At 42.2% G+C, this 18,409-nt stretch overlaps 1 protein-coding gene and 1 long non-coding RNA gene across 3 annotated transcripts; one reads left to right on the forward strand and one right to left on the reverse strand.

Annotated features, from left to right (window-relative positions):
• The first annotated feature begins 1,680 nt into the window (after positions 1-1,680).
• On the forward strand, positions 1,681-17,511 carry ODAPH (odontogenesis associated phosphoprotein). 2 transcript variants are annotated; one of them, XM_055086029.1, is made up of 4 exons: positions 1,681-1,810; positions 1,925-2,231; positions 8,102-8,287; positions 14,298-17,511. In XM_055086029.1, the coding sequence occupies exons 3-4, from the start codon at positions 8,221-8,223 to the stop codon at positions 14,660-14,662; spliced, it is 432 nt and encodes a 143-aa protein (XP_054942004.1). In that variant the 5' UTR covers positions 1,681-1,810; positions 1,925-2,231; positions 8,102-8,220; the 3' UTR covers positions 14,663-17,511. The 2 variants fall into 2 exon arrangements, 1 of the variants encoding a protein (XP_054942004.1); XR_003680554.2 differs by lacking the exon at positions 8,102-8,287 and having other exon boundaries at positions 14,298-14,328.
• LOC114486578 (uncharacterized) lies at positions 5,915-17,761 on the reverse strand. The gene is made up of 3 exons (XR_003680557.2): positions 17,523-17,761; positions 14,499-14,615; positions 5,915-6,539 (listed from the first exon to the last, which is right to left on the reverse strand). It is a non-coding gene; the product is annotated as an uncharacterized lncRNA (long non-coding RNA).
• Positions 17,762-18,409: the final 648 nt, after the last annotated feature.

An 18,409-nucleotide genomic window follows, 5' to 3' on the forward strand; every position in this document is an offset into this window, starting at 1 on the left:
AAACACAAATACTAGAGGTGAGCACCATGTGGAGATGGGCGTCAGCTGCAGACTTGCCAGCAAAGTGTACTCAACATAGAATTTAATTAGTAATGAAGGGTACTGGTGCTTATAAAAGACGTAGACTTTATAATGGTACAAAGTGCTGCCAGGGGGCTTCCCTGGTGGCGCGGTGGTCGCGCGTCCGCCTGCCGGTGCAGGGGAACCGGGTTCGCGCCCCGGTCTGGGAGGATCCCACATGCCGCGGAGCGGCTGGGCCCGTGAGCCATGGCCGCTGAGCCTGCGCGTCCGGAGCCTGTGCTCCGCAACGGGAGAGGCCGCAGCAGAGGAAGGCCCGCATACCACAAAAAAAAAAAAAAAAAAAAAAAAAAAAAGTGCTGCCAGGCTTTACAGCTGAAGGGAATGGCCTCTGAAATCCTGAGGATTTAAAAAAACGTTTTGGCTGACACTCTGTGACTGACTGTGACTTGTGGGTGGGTCTTAAAAGTAGGGAATGCCTTATTGAGCTGTACATTTCACCTCTCTGTGGCTGTCACCATTATCTGGACGTATTTTGTTGAAAAGATAGGAAATGGTTTTAGCCAGCAATGAAATGTGGCTATCCAAAGGATCAAACTCACCAAGGCCCATAGGGACTGGAAAATTTTAGAGTGAAATGAAAACGTATTCTATAATTAAATCTAAAAACAGTTTCAGCAAGTTATTTTTAAATGTACCTTATAGCAAAGGCACTCTGCATGTGCCCAGAGAGGGCTATATTATCCCATTTATATAAAAATTTTTTTTTTTTTTTTTGGTATGCGGGCCTCCCTCTGCTGCGGCCTCTCCCGTTGCGGGGCACAGGCTCCGGATGCGCAGGCCCAGCGGCCATGGCTCACGGGCCCAGCCGCTCCGCGGCATGTGGGATCCTCCCAGACCGGGGCGCGAACCCGGTTCCCCTGCATCGGCAGGCGGACGCGCAACCACTGCGCCACTAGCGAAGCCCTCAAAATTTTTTAAAGCCACCTACAAAACAGTTTCTGAGTGTGCGTGTATGTAAATATATAGAAAAAGGAATGGAAGGATATATGGCAAACCGTTAAAAGTAGTTAGTTCTAGAGAAGGGAGCATATACTTCCTGGGGGGGCGGGGCGCGGTGAGAGAGAGAGAAAGGAGAGGAAAGAAAAAGGCAGGCAGGGAGGGAGGGAGAGAAAATAAAATGTTAACAGCATTCTACAAATTTAAATCAAAACTATGCCATTTCTGAAAAACTAGTAGTTGCTTGTTACCATTACCCTCATCATCTCCTGGAGGCATTGGCTAAAGTTGGATCCAAGTCTTAAATTACTACCATTTCCTGTAACTCCTGGATATTTCAAAGAACTCTCTCAACCCCCTGCCAGCTTTACTATTGCAAGTTACAGAAACCACTGTCTGGGAAGGTATGATGACAAGATTTTAGTTAGCTTGCCTGTGACTGATCACCTAGCAGAACCCCAAAGAAAACCCCCTTCATTTCCTGTTGAGAAATTTCCCATTCAGCTTTCCAACTGACTCGATACCTAAAAAACCTAAAAAACAGGACTTCAAAGTACTGATACCTGAGAAGTATTGCACACTCTCATAGAACTTTTCACAATTTTCATAAATCCTCACATTCTGCCTTTTCTTTGTTTTGTTTCAGATATCCAGGTCCTAGAGGAGATGTTTGTCCAAGGCAGAAAGTTATTATTTTTCAGTAGTAATGATAGCTAACATTTACATGGCACCAATCTCCACTGAAAGTGCTTAAATGGTATTAACTCATTTAACCTCCCAACAAACCTATGAGGTAGGTACTCTTATTATTCTCATTTTATAGATGAGGAAATTAGACAGAAAAGTCAGGTAACTTGCTCATGGTCTCACAGCTGGTGTAATGACACATTTTCTCGCTATTATACAGAGACACGTTGTCGACCCTGATCTACAACGCCAGACCCAGAGATTTCGATTCACTGAATGCTGAATTACTATTGAATATTCAAAACACCTGAAGGCCAGACTTCTATCATTCCATTCAGGAGCTCCTACTGGGGCAGTTAGAGGCTGAAGGATAAAACGTGAACTCACCCTGTGTCTGAAGCTGGGGAAAGCCCATAGTGACTCATCGCCACAATCTGGATCTGTCTGATGCTACCACCAAGCATAAACAGGGCTGCTGAGCACGCAGGGTGAAGTCATCTCACCGCATATATAGCCAAGACATTCAGGTATCCACAGCTTCCACCTGTTCGGGAGTCTGTCTAGTCACCGGGTTTCTCTCAGCTCTCAGGAAGAATGCATGGAATGAGAAAAAGATAGGTCTTAATCTCTGCAAATGCCTTACCCAACCACTGGAACTGACATAATTTTCTACTCCCTGTCTACTTCTATAGTTTGTAATCAAACACACGAATATAATAGCTCTTCTTTCCATTTAGCAAGCAGCACTAGACTTAGAATCTTTATTCTCTATGTGATTTGTTTCTATAAGTCTATGTTGGGAATACTTTAAAATCCATTTTAGCATACAACATGCTGTGCACTGTGTATGGCTTCAGGTATAGCTGGATCCAGGGGTTCAAATGATGTTGTCAGAATCTGATATCTCTCCACTCTGTTTTATTGAGCAGACTCTCTCTTCATGTCTCTTCCCAACTTCAAGTCCAGAGGCAAAATGTGTGCCTCTTTTCCAGTCACTTATACAGAAGACCCAGGACTAGTTTTGACTGGGCCTGGTTGACTTGACTTGAGTCAAACACCCATCCCTAACCCAATCGCTGTGACCATAGGAAAGCTACGCTGTGATTGGCAAATGTATGTTACAGACAATCCTGAAGCCAGGGAAAGTAGGGAAATGATGGTTCCCCAGAGGGAACTCAGGGTAATCAGGAGAACTGGGAAGGATCCTGGGCTGGGCAAGCAAAAACAGTGGCAATGGAGCTCAGAGCAGTGTTGTCTCTGAGAGGTGTGGTGGTGGGGACATAGCTTCAGAGTGAAGGTTTCTGTGTTAGTAAATCTCTTCATGTACATTTGTCCACCAGGACAAGGTATAGTATTTTGGTCCTTGGTATCATGGTGATAGATAAAGATGCCTTTAAATGCGCAATTTGGTTAACTGAGAAACATACAGAATCATTTCATCATTATATTTGGCCCAGAAATTAGCTTCTACTCCTGATCTTGTGACAGAATGTTTCTCCAACTCATTGTGAATCAGATTCATTCCCATTCATTCATCCATATGCTCATGCATTCACATAGTCCAGAAAGAATCCACTAAGAGTCTGCCATGTGGGAAGCACTGGGGGTCACCCTCAAATCAATGACCCCCTGGAAGGCAAACCTCTGAAACAGTGTCGCACCCCCTGTCTCCCTATGGGCTGTCATTCTTCCCACCAGCCCTGAGAAGTAGGTCCATGGGGCTTTGACATTTCTGAGAGAATAAAACAAAAACTTATACACAGTGATTTTTTTAAACTTTTTATAATGGAAAGTTCCAAACAAAAGTAGAGAGTGTAATAAGCTCACATGCACCCATCACCCAGCTTAAACAATTATTAAGCATGGACAATCTTGTTTTATCTAATGTCCCCACTCACTCCCCATCCTCTGATTATTTTGAAGTAAATCCCAGACAATTTATAATCTGTCAATATTTCAGCATCCATCTCTGAAAGGTAAGGACTCTACTTTTTTTTTTTGACAGTCATTTATCATTATCACACTTAAAATAATCACTTAATATCATCAAATATCTAGTAGGTGTTTACATTTCCCCAGTTGTATTTTCTTTAATGATTTGTTTATTTGAAGCAGGATCCAAATAAGGTCCAAACGCTGTAATTGTTGGATATGTCTCTTAAATCTCTTTTAATCTGTAAATTGTCCCTCTACCTTTTTTTATTTATTTATTTTGCCTTGGAAAAAAAAATTGTTTTAACAAACCAAGTCTTTTGTCCTACAGTACGTTGGTGAATTTTCAGGATAGTTTCACAGAGCTTTTACAGCAGCCTGTTGATGACCAGGGGATCAGAGCCCACCTAGCACAGTGATTAGAGCAAGAATTCTAGAGCCGTATTGCCTGTGTTCACATCATGGCTCTGCCACGTACCAGCCATGTGACTTAACCTCTCTGTGCCTCAATTTTCTCATCTTTAAGTGGGGATGATAATAGTACCTACCCCACTGGGTTATTTTTTTTAACTTTTTTTAAAAAATAAATTTATTTATTTATTTTTGGCTGTGTTGGGTCTTCGTTTCTGTGCGAGAGCTTTCTCCAGTTGCGGCGAGCGGGGGCCACTCTTCATCGCGGTGCGCGGGCCTCTCACTGTCACGGCCTCTCCCGTTGTGGGGAGCAGGCTCCAGACGCGCAGGCTCAGTAGTTGTGGCTCACGGGCTTAGTCGCTCCGCGGCATGTGGGATCTTCCCAGACCAGGGCTCGAGCCCGTGTGCCCTGCACTGGCAGGCAGATTCCTAACCACTGTGCCACCAGGGAACCCCCCCGCGTTGGGTTATTTTGAGAATTAAATGGCTTAATGTATGTACAATAATTAGAACAGTGATGCTTAGAATACAGCAAATGATATATTATACAGATGAGGAAATTGAGGGTCAGTGAGGCTGGCTGGTCCAAGGTCTCACAGTTAATGGGTGGCAAGGCAGAGACTAGAACACTGATTTATCCCACTGGTTTAATACTGTTTCAAACCATTGATAAATGAGGGCTTTCCTGTCTTGGGCATCACTCTGATCCTGAGCAGGATGTTATTGCCTTTCTGTTGTTAAATCGCTAGGATGACATTAGGAACCTTTTCCAGGCCTCAGTCTCTGATCTGCAAAATGGTGGAGTTGGAAATATGTCTCAGGTGCCTGAAATCCCTTTTAGGAGAAATCCCAGCAGAAGATGCCCAGCAAGCCTAGCAGGAGAGTCATACAGGCCATTCCAGAAGCAGCACCTTCAAATCGGCGCCAACCACAGAACTTATTGATTCCCTGAAGGAGTATGTGCCCCATTCCTTCTGACAGAGTACGCCACCCCCAGGCCTTCGGGAAGTAAGCCTCGCAATGCCAGCGGCTACTCTCTTAGCCTGACTTACGGGGCAGGCCCGATACCAATCACTCCCCATGCTACCTGTAATCCTGATTCACGGGAGTCCTGATGGCAGCTTCCCAGATTATTCACACGGCCATGTAAGGGGGACGCCTCCTCCAGACAGCTTCAGCGGTTTCTGCAGCAGGAGACCAGCCTCATTGGACATAACTGTAGCTCGCCTTTGGTTCTCTAAGGCTTGGTAGCAAAACAAAACGGGGACTTCATCCCAATAGGACTGCAGAGATGAGCGAGGCAAGGTGCAGCTGATCATCCCTCAAGCAGATAACCTGGGGGTCCCTGAGCCTGTGAAAGGCAGTTCTGCAGAGAGGCCCTCAAAGCTGCAGATGGACAGCTAGAGCAGTCCAGCCTTTCTGAACATCACTGGTCTAAACTAAAATATACAAATAAATAAGACTGTCAAGACTTACTCTATACACCAACAGTAAATATATGTTAGAATTTTCTGTCAAATAAGAATTCGATGAGGGACTTCCCTGGCGGTCCAGTGGTGAAGACTCTGCGCTTCCACTGCAGGGGGTGCAGGTTCAATCCCTGTTTGGGGAAATAAGATCCCGCATGCCACACGGCCAAAAAAAAAAAAAAGAATTCGATGAAACTTTAAAAAATTTCGTTCCCTTTGAAGTTTTATTCCTTTATAAATTTCAGGACAATAGATGCAAACAGAAAAAATATATATACAATTTTGCTTTTGTTATTTATTTTCATCAGCATTTCAAATGAAAGGTCATCAGAAATCCAATACAGAAAAGAAAGAGGATCCGAAAAAATAATACAAATGTCCATCAACAAAAAGTTTGGTTAAATAATTTGCAATAAATCCATAAAACAGAACACTGGGTAGTAAAGAGAGTATGTGGATCTAATTTTATTGGCATGGCAATGTGAGTAAAGATGCAAACACTCATCAACTAGGAAATGGTAAATTCCACAGGCTTGATGATAATCCTAGGCAAAGTTCTAGACACAGATGATTAAATGGACGATTTGTCAGCAGTTTGGAAAGGAAGTAGGGAACAAGCTCAGTTCCTTAGATTCAGTGGCTCTGTTGACGTCGTGTCCTGTGCCACATCTAGCTCTGGTGTAGGTGCTGGGGCTAAAGATAGGGTTCCTGCTGTCATGGAGCTTCCAGTCTGGCAGGGACATTAAATATTAACTAAGGAATAATAGGAAAGGGTTTGAGTGTTACGGTAAAGGAAGTACTGGGGGCTATGAAGCAGAGAAACATAATTAATTTTATGTCAGTTGGGGTGTATTACATATACTACTTTGCCCTCTGCATTGGAATCACATTGCCATGCCACGTTGAGCAGAATATTTTCCTGGCCGTTACAGAAGGAACAAAAGAGAACGCAGGTCCTGGCTTTGAAGGGCCGCTCGATGTAGAGGCCTTTGAGTGATCGAATGAGTTGGCAACTATAACCTCCTAAGAGAACAAAGAATTGGAGTCACTGTGATTTAACTGCAGCCACAACAGCTCCCTTTCATGTGCCAGGCACTGTGGTTGGAGCTTTATGTCAATTACCTCTTTTATTCATCACAACACTCCTCTGAGGGAAATACTACAGCCCCATTTTACAGATGAGGCACCTGAGGCTTCAAGTCCCCCAGCTAGTAAGAAAAGGAACAAAGGTTGGAACCAGTTTGTCCTAATTCCAAGGTCCATGCTCTTTTTTTCTTTTTAAATTTATTTTATTGAGGTATAGTTGACTTACAATGTTGCGTTAATTTCTACTGTACAGCAAAGTGATTCCGTTATATATGCATTCTTTTTCATATTCTTTTTTCTTTTTAAAAATTATTTATTTATTTATTTTTGGCTGCATTGGGTCTTCGTTGCTGCTTGCGGTCTTTCTCTAGTTGCAGAGAGCGGGGGCTACTCTTCGGTGTGGTGTGCAGGCTTCTCACTGTGGTGGCTTCTCTTGTTGCGGAGCACGGGCTCTAGTTGCGTGGGCTCTAGTAGTTGTGGCCCACAGGCTTAGTTGCTCCACGGCATGTGGGATCTTCCCGGACCAGGGATCGAACCTGTGTCCCCTGCATCGGCAGGCGGATTCTTAACCACTGCGCCACCAGGGAAGCCCCATATTCTTTTCCATTATGGTTTATCACAGGATACTGAATATAGTTCCCTGTGCTATACAGTAGGACTTTGTTGTTTATCCATTCTATATATAATTTTGCATCTGCTAATTCAAACTCCCAATTCATCCCCGTAATCCCCCTCCCCTCTGGCAGTCACAAGTCTGTTCTCTGTGTCTGTGAGTCTGTTTCTGTTTCATAGATAAGTTCAGTTGTGTCATATTTTAGATTCCACATATAAGTGATGTCATATGGTGTTTGTCTTTCTCTTTCTGACCTACCTCACTTAGTATGATCATCTCTAACTCGAAGGTCTGTGCTTTTAAGCACTTGCGACCACCCACTCCCATTCCTCCAGCAGCTGACAGGAAACAAACCAGGCATCTTATGGGCAATTTGATGAATCAGGGGGGGCCTTGGAAGGACAAATCACTAAGTTAATCTCCCAAAATTTTCACGTTTGTTTAGACAGTGACCATGATGGCTACTAGAGAAGACAGTTTTCTGACTCTGCTGCTCTTGGCTCCTCGACAAAAGCAGAGAAGAAGTCGTAATCCCTGATCCGAGATCTGTGAGCAGCTTCTTCAAACTGCCGGGGTCACAAAGCCTTTAGATAATGTCCTCCCTGTCCTGTTTGGTTTTGTTAAGTAAGCTACACAGAGGGAAGCAGTGCTGAATATTTCCTGGACAGATTCTTTCTCTTGCTGAGGGAGACCTATATACACAAGTAACGAGAAGGCACTAAGAGGGAAAGATTTGAAGGAATTAAAAGGATAGTGAGGGCGTGGTTGTCCACAATCCAACTCCAACCAAGGACAGATGAATGATGTTTGGCTGTCATTACAAGAAGCTCTGGTTGACAAATGCTGTCTGGTATTTCCTTGCTGATTTCTTACCCTCACACCACAGGCCCTAATCCCTGTGGTCCAGTATGCAAATGAAAACTCCCTGAATCAGGCTGCGGGTGACTCACCAACCCCTTTTAAGCCACGTTGGGTTCAAGGCAGTGACTGCTTGGGGTAGAAGGCATGGCTCACAGACTCTGCTTCTCCTACTGGCTACTGGTCTGCTGGTTGGTGGTAACTGTGGCAGAAGGTAAGGGTTTTATTTTTATTTTACTGTGGGTCCAGTAATTAATAAGTTATGTGAAAAGACAAAATTTGGCTCCATGGTTATACATATCATGAATTGGAAATATTTACGTCAGTTTTCATCAGCCTGTGTGGTTAAAGAGAAAGAGGCTGAATTTTATCATCGGAAGACCATCGGAAGGTCCTAGTCTCAGCCCTAGCTATGTGACTTTAGACACACTTAACTGCTCTGATATCCATCCTCAAGTGTGAAGTGACAGCATTAATGATGTCCATTATTATTTGGTCGTGAGGACCAAATGAGCTATCATGCAAGAAAAGCTCTTCACCTTCAAGCACTATATGAATACTAGTTATTATTGATATAGAGCTAACAATTTCCACCCTGAATTACAGCAATGTCCACCTCTTTATATGCCCAACAGCACGGTAATTTGCCCATGGTGGGTGTTCAGTCTCTTATTAACTGCTTTAGTTAATCACATCTAGTCAGTTGTGTCTTGGTGCTGCAGAGGTTAGCCTAGACTTCTTTTTTAAGATTCTATTAGATTCAATTTCTCCCCTACTCCTTTCTCTTTCCTTTTCCCCCACTACAAAATTTCCAGATGGCCTGAGCCAGAGCATTGGTTTTCAAACCCTGGGGACAGGAAAGAAAAGTGGGAGAGCCCCAGGAGTCAAACTGAGTCCTCCACCACTTTCACGTGGCCTGGGGCTTTGCAGGGGCTCAGTCAGACCCTAGTCATCCCCTAGCAAGTTCCCTGCGCCCATGCACCAAAGCTCACAACAGAACAGAAAGGGGCAGGGACATCAGAGGTGGTGGTGAGGCCACCAGAGATCACCTTATCCAATCTGATCACCTTATCCAATCTCTGCATGAACTCAGGCGATCAGAGGGCAAGGAGACAGATTACAAAGAACACCTGCCCGATTCCCAAGACAAGACCTGCAAACATCACCTGCTAAAAGTGACATCTGAAAGTGGCACCGTAAAACAAAACCTAACACCGGACAGCTTTCCAGAAAGTCAACCACTCTTCAGGAAACCTTGTAAATACGTAGCTAAATAAGGTATAATGAGATTAGAGGTTTATTCACATTTTTTTAAAAAACACCATTAAAATGTGATTTCTAATTTAGGCCCACTCTTCCCCACTATCCCTCAGACTAACCTCAAAGACCTTCAAATGCAGCTTCACTCTCTCCAGGCAGCCCTGGCTCCAGGCCATCACCCACTTATACATGCCCTGGCTCTGCCAGACAGGGTCATGTGTGGGTCTCCAAACCCACCCTGTTCTCTCTCTCCTCCACAGCAGCAGGTATGGCTCCCCCGCCTCCCGATTTCACCTCTGTTTATTGCAATTCTGCTTCACATGGTGACGTTTAATGTCTCTATAGTATTACCTTCACATAAGGCTTTCTTAAGACACATAGCTTTAAAATTGCAATCTCCCTCTCTCTGACATCTTTGCATTCTTATAGCAATTTGTATATCACCCATGGTCCATACTGCATTCTGCTCTGCATTATAGATCCATGTATTTGTAGCGTCTCCCCACCTCTCGAGGGCAGGCCCCGTGTCTTTATCATCTCTGCATTTGTCACAGCACGTAACAAAGTAACCTGCACACTGTTGAAACTACTAGACTTACAGGATTGAAAGAGGTCTGTGTGAACTTGTATGAACTGGGCTCCAATGTCTTTACCTGTAAAATTAGAGATTTGGCCAAAATAGCCAGTTATTCTATGAGTCTACAAAATGAATTAAGTTGCAGTTACTGTGAGCAAATTAATCACAGGACTTATATTTCGTTTTGGTTCGACTCTAAAGGCACCTGGGAATTTTTGTGATACTCCAAGTGTAAAAGAAGAACTGCATACTTATACATCAAGTATAAAACTTACTTCTCTTCAAAATCAGGGTAGTTCACTACAAACCAGCTATTGTCTGCCCAAATAACCACAGACTACAGATAATTATATTTTTTAAAAAAAGGTCATCTCACCCTTACTTTTTTTTTTTTAAGTACTAGTTGTTAGTGTACGATGAATTTCATGTCTAGACTATAGTAAACCCACTTAAAATTGATGTCCAAACTCCAAGCAATATTTTGGGTCTTGATTATTTTATTAACCTTTAATTTTTTAAAATTTATTTTATTTTTGGCTGCATTGGGTCTTCGTTGCTGAGTGCAGGCTTTCTCTAGTTGCAGCAAGCGGGGGCTACTCTTCCTTGTGGTGCGCAGGCTTCTCTTTGCACTGGCTTCACATGTTGCGGAGCACAGGCTCTATGTGCACGGCCTTCAGTAATTGTGGCTCGCGGGCTCTAGAGCACAGGCTCAGTAGTTGTGGCACATGGGCTTAGTTGCTCCATGGCATGTGGGATCTTCCCAGACCAGGGCTGGAACCCATGTCCCCTGCATTGGCAGGTGGATTCTTAACCACTGCGCCACCAGGGAAGCCCTATCCTCTAATTTTGAATGTAAGTTATTATTGCAGTTTTTCTGGGACTGGAGGGACTTCCCTAGTGGTCCAGTGGGTAAGACTCTGCACTTCCACTTCAGGGGGCACAGGTTCGACCTCTGGTGGGGGAACTAAGATCCTGCATGCCGGGCAGCGAGGCCAAAAAAAATTTTTTTTTAAATTTTTTTCTGGGACTGGAATGAAATACTGAGCTTCACAAAAATCTACAGAGAGGAACTCAGCATCTACACTCAACATCTGCCTCATTCAATTAATCAGCTATGTACTGGGCACGAGGCTAAGCCAGGGACTGTTCTGGGTACTAGGGACATAGCAATGACCAACAGAGTCAACAGGCCTTGTCTTGATGGAGGCCCAATAACAACAGCTAAGACCTACCAAATGCATATGTCAGGCATGTTCTCAGCACTTTACATATCTTATTTTCGACACTACAACAAGCCAGTGAGATAGGTAGTATTATTTTCTCCATTTTACAAATAAGGAAAAGAAGACTGGGAGAAGTTAAGGAAGCTGTCAATGGTCACACAATTATTAAACGGCAGAGCTCAGGGATCCTATGCCGTCCTGCTTCTCAAAACGTTTCCAATCTGCGCTTAAATATTTGGTCTACTTTGGTCTAATTATGGTTGCAAAAGAGCTCTTTGTGTTTGATATTCAGTGTCTTTGGTGTCATGTCAGTATGTTACATAATGAGAAATATTTGCTTATTAATGATCACATTATCCCTGAGAGGTAGGAATGTGGTAACTTTTGAAATTATGGAAACTGAGATTGCTCTCAGTCTGTTCAAGTCCACTGTAGGCACTGGGCTAGCGATGAGACCAGGTATACAGAATGATCAGACAGATACTTCAGTGGAGGAGGAATATAACTGCTCAATAGTAATCACATGACTGATGAATATGATGAAAGTGAACTCACAGGGTGCTAGGGAAGCATATTGCCAGGGGCCTTAAGCCAGCCTCAAGGGAGGGAAGGCCTCCCTGAGGAAGTGAGACATGATCTACCGTAAACTTCTTTGGTTCTACTTCTCTCACTTCAAAGAGAACTCTACACACTTCTGAGTCTATTTTTTCCCACCTATTTAATCTGACTCGGTTTCCTCCCTTCCACAAAAACTACGTCAAAAAAATCATCCATGGCCCTGGGCTTTTAAAAAGCTGGTTCCAGATGCCTAGAGCACCATTGTCAGGAGGATTTGGAGAGTAGCCTCAGTTTTAAGAAGTAGAAAAAGCACAAGGGGTGGGTGTTTTTAAAAACTGGAGTCCAGCTTACTGAGTGGCAGAGCCCAAGAGCTAGCTAAGCCTGATCTGATAGCAAAATGTCAAGATGGAGCTTAAGAATAAGGCTAGCTTCAGACTTCCCTGGTGGCACAGTGGTTAAGAATCCGCCTGCCGATGCAGGGGACACGGGTTCGAGCCCTGGTCCCACATTCTGCGGAGCAACTAAGCCCGTGTGCCACAACTACTGAGCCTGCGCTCTAGAGCCCGCGAGCCACAACTACTGAAGCCCGCGTGCCTAGAGCCCATGCTCTGCAACAAAAGAAGCCATCGCGATGAGAAGCCCGCGCACCACAACGAAGAGTAACCCCTGCTTGCCGCAACTAGAGAAAGCCTGTGCATAGCAACGAAGACCCAACGCAGCCAATAATATATAAATTTTTTTTTAAAATTTAAGAATAAGGCTAGCTTCTCCCCTAGTGACTGAATTCTCAGCAGAAAGTTTTCATGTTACAAAGGTTCAGAATTGATCTGATTGTGTAGAGGAAAGAATGAGTAATATGGGATTTAATCATCTTTTGTAATTTGAAATGTCTTAATCTAGTTTCAGCCATAAGATTTTAATACTCAGTAGCCTGGGTGGGTATGGGAGAAAGGGTCAGCATTTAATTCAAGAAACAGACACCCATTCAAGCTGGCTTAAAAGAAAAAGAAAAGAGCTAGAGGTGGGGTGATTATTATAAAGATATTTCCAAGGACCTTAAGTACAGCCAGCCCTCAAAAAGACCAGCCCTGAGAAAGTCAAGAGTCAAGGTTACGCTCATCATCACTCTGTTACCACATAGGCACTTGTCTCTTTTTCTCTTTGAGATACTTTCCCCATTTTACAGCTATGGAAATATTGGTTTCTCTGTTTATTCAACATTCAACTGGCCAATACCTGACACTCCAGCCCCCGTCCTACCACTTCCACTAACATCTTCCACTAGCTGTGTCTCTTTGTTGAAATTCTTGAGTGAGAATCTGATTGGTCACTGGCCAGCCAATGAATGAGTTGAGTGTCTAACAACAGTCCAATCAGCCATAGCCAAAGGAGTGTAGTACTGACCTTTCCAGGTATTATGGGTGAAACAGAATATCTAGAAGGGGCTATGAATAAGCATACCCAGTACAACCAAGAAACCTGAATTCAGCTGTTTTAAAGGTGAGGGGAATCTAGCTCTCAACTTACTGTGAGGAATTCATTTTTCCATCATTCACACTCAGCAACCTTTTCCAGGCCTGTTTTGGTAAGTCTCTAAGGGAGTGAAGAAATAATTTCCTAAAGGAAAGCTTGCTTTTTCGTAGCCAGTTTGATTGTATGATACAGCTAGAGGGAAGACCTTGACACTGGAGGTTGATCCAAATTTCTTCTCAGAAATTAATGTCATCCTGGTCCTCAGTGCTCATTCCCCTGGAGTAAGTAGATGTTCCCTCCCTTCCTCTTCAGGGAATGATTTCACTGCTGGGGAAGTGAAGCAGGCCTTTTCTTTACATTACTTTTTTTCCATCAAATTTTCTTTATTTATTTATAATTTATGCACAATAAAATGCACACATCTTAAAGGTACATATTGATCACATTTTAGATATGTGTGTGTATACATATGTGTGTACATTTGTATGTATGTGCAAATATAAATGTGTGTGTATATCTGTCTCCATATTCATGTAACAACCACCCAGATCGAGATCTAAAGAATTCACTAGTTACTTTTTCCACTAAATAACACTTATGCTAACCCTAAGCTAACTATTTTTGACTTTTTTTTTTACCATAGATTAGTTTTGCTTGTTCTTGAACTTCATAAAAATGGAATCTTACAGTATGTACTCTTTTGTGTCTAACTTCTTTGCTCAACATAACATCATAGGATACATCCATGTTGTTGTATTAGTAATTCTTCCTTTTCATTGCTGAGTATTCTTTCATTGTATGAATACACAGTTTGTTTATCCATTCTCCTATTGATGGACACTGGCATTGTTTGCAGGTTTGGGTTAATATGAATAAGACTATTGTGAACGTTCTTGAACTAGTCTTTTGTAGATATAAGCGCTCATTTCTCTTGGGTAAATTCCCCCGAGTGGAATTTCTGTTTCCTAAGGAGTGTCCGTGTCTCATTTTACTGGCCTGGGCAGTTCTCCCAAACATGCTTTGAGACTCTAGAATTCTCTCTTCCCCTCTTTCTCCCCTGCCTCCACCTGAAGACTCTCCCCTCTGCTCCTGTCATCAGGCCTGTTTCCTGACTTGTTCTTTTCTCCCCACAGGACAGGAAGAGGTATTCACCCCTCCTGGAGACTCACAAAATAATGCAGAGCCTACAGACTGCCAGATCTTTACACTTACCCCTCCTCCCACCACAAGGAACCCAGTGACGAGGATCCAGCCCATCACCAGGACACCCAGGTGTCCCTTCCATTTTTTCCCGCCACAGAGGCCCAGAGTCCACATTAGGTTCCCATACAGACCTTTCCTCCCTCCGATGTGCTACCACCATTTTCAGTTCCATCCATTTCTTTGGCCGCACAGTCGCCTTCCTCCTTATTATTATTTCCCCAGAAGAAGACTCTGGAGAGGAAGCTCCTCTGAGGAAAGCAGAGAAAAGAGAGAAGCCCCAAACGTGCTGAAGTAAAAGAAGCCAAGGCCTCAGGAAAGACTAGAAAAAGATTTCTATTTTCAGTTACTAAACTAAAACTATTGGACTGGAAAATTAAGCATCTTAAACTCCACCGACTAGAAATTGTTCTCCTTGTCAACAGTGAACATATTGGTTTATAGGTTATTCATGTTTGCAAAATAGAAGCGATAACTACATTATTCTTACTGCCTTAGTTTTTATGATCACAGGATATTTATGCAAGAAAAGTTCTAAAATAGGTGGTTCCAATAATTCCTATCATCCTGCAGTACCAGAAGAACCAGCTCCATCGTCTAAATTACAGTGAAGAGCATTTAAATAAATTGAGATTGTTATAAACCAAATGGAGACATTAATGACACCCTTTTATACTCACTGGAAAACTTACAAAGCAAGGAGCATTTACAAAGTGAACTTTAAAAGAAATTATAAAAAACTGAAAGCTTTATTTTATTCTCTGTTTGGCAGTGGTTATTTATTCATTTTTAATGGAGATATAATTGACATACTATATTAGTTTCAGGTTATATAACATAATGACTCGATATTTGTGTATATTGCAAAATGATCACCACAGTAAGTTCAGTTAACATCCATCACCCCACATAGTTAACAAAACTTTTTTCTTTTGATGAGAACTTTCAAGATCCACTCAGCTTTCTAACAACAACAACAAAAGAAATTATAAAGATTAAAACAAAACAAAGTTATGGGGAGTCTGACTGTAGGTAAGCTAAATTACCTAACCAAAAAACTCTTTTTTAACTGTAATATGTACTTCAATGTTAACTGTTTCAGCAATCGATGAAAATTAGTTTGATAAGTATCTCACTGTTTCTCCCGTTATCATCATATAGATACTAGTTTAAATAATGTGCTTCCCCTAAAACTTTCAACATGATTCCAGGCTCAAAATTCCAATTACAAGTTTACAGGGATGTTCCTATAACTCTAGAACTCCACAGACACAAGTTCACTCAGCTATAGGAACCTTGTATTCTGAGGATGCAATATAAGTAACAAATCCCACAGGTTGCATTCATTGGTTCTTTCTTTCTTTTTTTTTTTTTTCAGTACGCGGGCCTCTCACTGCTGTGGCCTCTTCCGTTGCGGAGCACAGGCTCCGGACGCGCAGGCTCAGCGGCCATGGCTCACGGGCCCAGCCGCTCCGCGGCATGTGGGATCTTCCCAGACCGGGGCACGAACCCGTGTCCCCTGCATCGGCAGGCAGACTCTGAACCACTGCGCCACCAGGGAATCCCAATATTCCATTTCTTAATCTGGGTGATGTTTACACAAGGTGTACACATTTCTAAAAATTCATCAAGCTGTATGTTTAAGATTTATGTATTTTACAATATGCAAGTTATATATCAATTGAAAATGTTTTAAATGCTGCAGTGCAGAGGAAATCAGTAAAGGTATGCTAATTATAACTGTAGATTTAATTTGTTAAACAAGCTTTCAAATATTTCATTGACTGGTAGTTAGCAAGGTTATATTAAGTAATATTTCACTGATAAGTCAGACATAGAAAGACAAATACTGTATAATATCACTTACATGTGAAATCTAAAAAAGCCAAATCCACAGAGAGTGACTGGGAGAGGTGGGAGAAATGGGGACATATTGGTCAAAAGGCACAAACTTCCACTTCTAAGATTAACAAGTCCTGGGGATCTAATGTACAGTGTGGTGATTATAGCTAATAATACTGTATTATATATTTGAAAGTTGCTAAGAGTAGATCCTAAATGTTCTCATCACAAAAAAGAAATGGTAATTGTGTGACAGGACAGAGATGGTAGCTAATGCTTTGGTGGTGACCGTTTTGCAACAGGTAAGCGTTGCAAAATCAACATGTTGTACACCTTAAACTTATACAATGTAATATGTCAATTACATCTCAATAAAGCGTGGGGGGGGGGAGGCACTATTTCACTGAAATATCACCTCATAACAGTAAGCAGAAGGGACTTCCCTGGTGGCACAGTGGATAAGACTCCATGCTTCCAATGCAGGGGGCCTAGGTTCTGATACCTGGTCAGGGAATTAGATCCCACATGCTGCAACTAAGAGTTCACATGCCACAACTAAGGAACCTGCGTGCCACAACTAAGACCCAGCGCAACCAAATAAATAAATACTAAAAAAAAACAACAAAAAAAACAGTAAGCAGAAGACTTTGCATATTTTTTAGCACGAAGCAATATGTATTTGTCTTTCCCAACTAAGGCAAATTTAAACCAGAAATTTTTTAACAGCCTCAAATATAACCCTATAGTTGCCTATCAAAAGAACCATAAAAAGTGAGAAACACACATTCCGAACAGAAGATATCTCCCACAATGTCGACATTGGAAATTTACGATAAGCATGAATTGGACAGTAGCAGTTCAATGATTTGTGTAGAAGGGGCCATCTATACTAATACATCTGAAACCTCTTGACACAGATGTCCAGGTCCTTAACAGTGGCCTGCATGACTCGGCCTCCCCACGCCCCATCCCCAGCCTCTTCCTCTCTGACCTCATCTCACACTACTCTTTTCCCTTCTCACTCCACTCCAGACACACTGCCCTCCTTGCTGGTCCTCACACCAAACGCACTCCCTCCTGAGGACCTGTGCCCTGGTGGTCCCTCTGGCTACGGGGCCTTTGACCCAGATAATCCAGGTTATCCATACGGGTCCTCCCCTCACTTCTTTCAGGACCTTCATAAAATGTCACCTCTCAGTTCCTGGCCACCCTAATTAAATGTGCATGCACAGACCTACTTCCTCTTCTCATTCCTGGCTTTATTTTTATCCCTAGCATGAATCACATTCAATCATTCTATATGTATTCGTAGTTACCTCTTTTATTATTTGTCTTTCACATCAGAAAGGAAGCTCTTTAAAAGCAGTGATTTGTATCTATTGTGTTCATTCCTTTATCTCCAGGACTTAAAACGATCCTTGCATATAGTAGGGATTCAATAAATATTTGTTAAATAAATGAACTTTTAAGGCTCCTGGTATTTTAACCCTCTTTTCTTCCAAATCAATTCCCACATGTCAGAGGAAGTCTCAGGATTTTAAAATCTTCTCCAGCAAAAAAAGAACTTCTATTGAGGAGAGAAAGATAAGGTATAAACATCTCTCTCAAATAAAACAGTTACTGGCCACTGGTGCATGCTTTCAAACTTCTTTGAAGAATTTTAACATGAGTCTTTCTCTTTTCAGTGCTGATAAATTTTTTCCCTTTCAGTAGTTCGTTAGAAAATAGGTCAGAATGGTAACCAGAGACAGAGAATCCTCCAATTTAATTGCTCACTTAATTTTGTAATTTTTTCAGGCTTTTATTAGTAGAATCTATCACTTTTTTCAAAATCTGAGTCCAATCCTCTTTGTAAAATCTCTCCAAGCTAGGTCAAGACATATAGATTTCCTGGGAAAGCTATTATTTGAGATGCCTCTTCAACCTGTTATTCTTTAAATATCTGTTCAACAGGCAAGGAGAAACTGATTTTCTGACAACAAAATTTATAGATATCTTGGCTTATGTTCTAAATAGGAGATTTATTACATGTTCTGCAAACAGTAAACACTTTACTTTTTTTTGGAAATATCTTTCACCATGTTCCTTCACTTGGGGAGTCAGATGCCCATCACTCAGAATAGAGGTAGATTTCATACAGTCATAAAATTGTGTATAAAATGTGTTTTAAGTTTCTGTTTCCATGCTGGCAAAGTATTTCTCT

This window comes from Physeter macrocephalus, chromosome 7 (assembly GCF_002837175.3).
Source record: "Physeter macrocephalus isolate SW-GA chromosome 7, ASM283717v5, whole genome shotgun sequence".
Classification (NCBI taxonomy): domain Eukaryota; kingdom Metazoa; phylum Chordata; class Mammalia; order Artiodactyla; family Physeteridae; genus Physeter; species Physeter macrocephalus.

Excerpts from the sequence above, each read along its gene's own strand:
- ODAPH (XM_055086029.1), top strand. The coding sequence starts at position 8,221 with ATGGCTCACAGACTCTGCTTCTCCTACTGGCTACTGGTCTGCTGGTTG. Across the intron at positions 8,288-14,297 it reads GGTGGTAACTGTGGCAGAAG|GACAGGAAGAGGTATTCACC; the intron begins GTAAGGGTTTTA and ends TTCTCCCCACAG.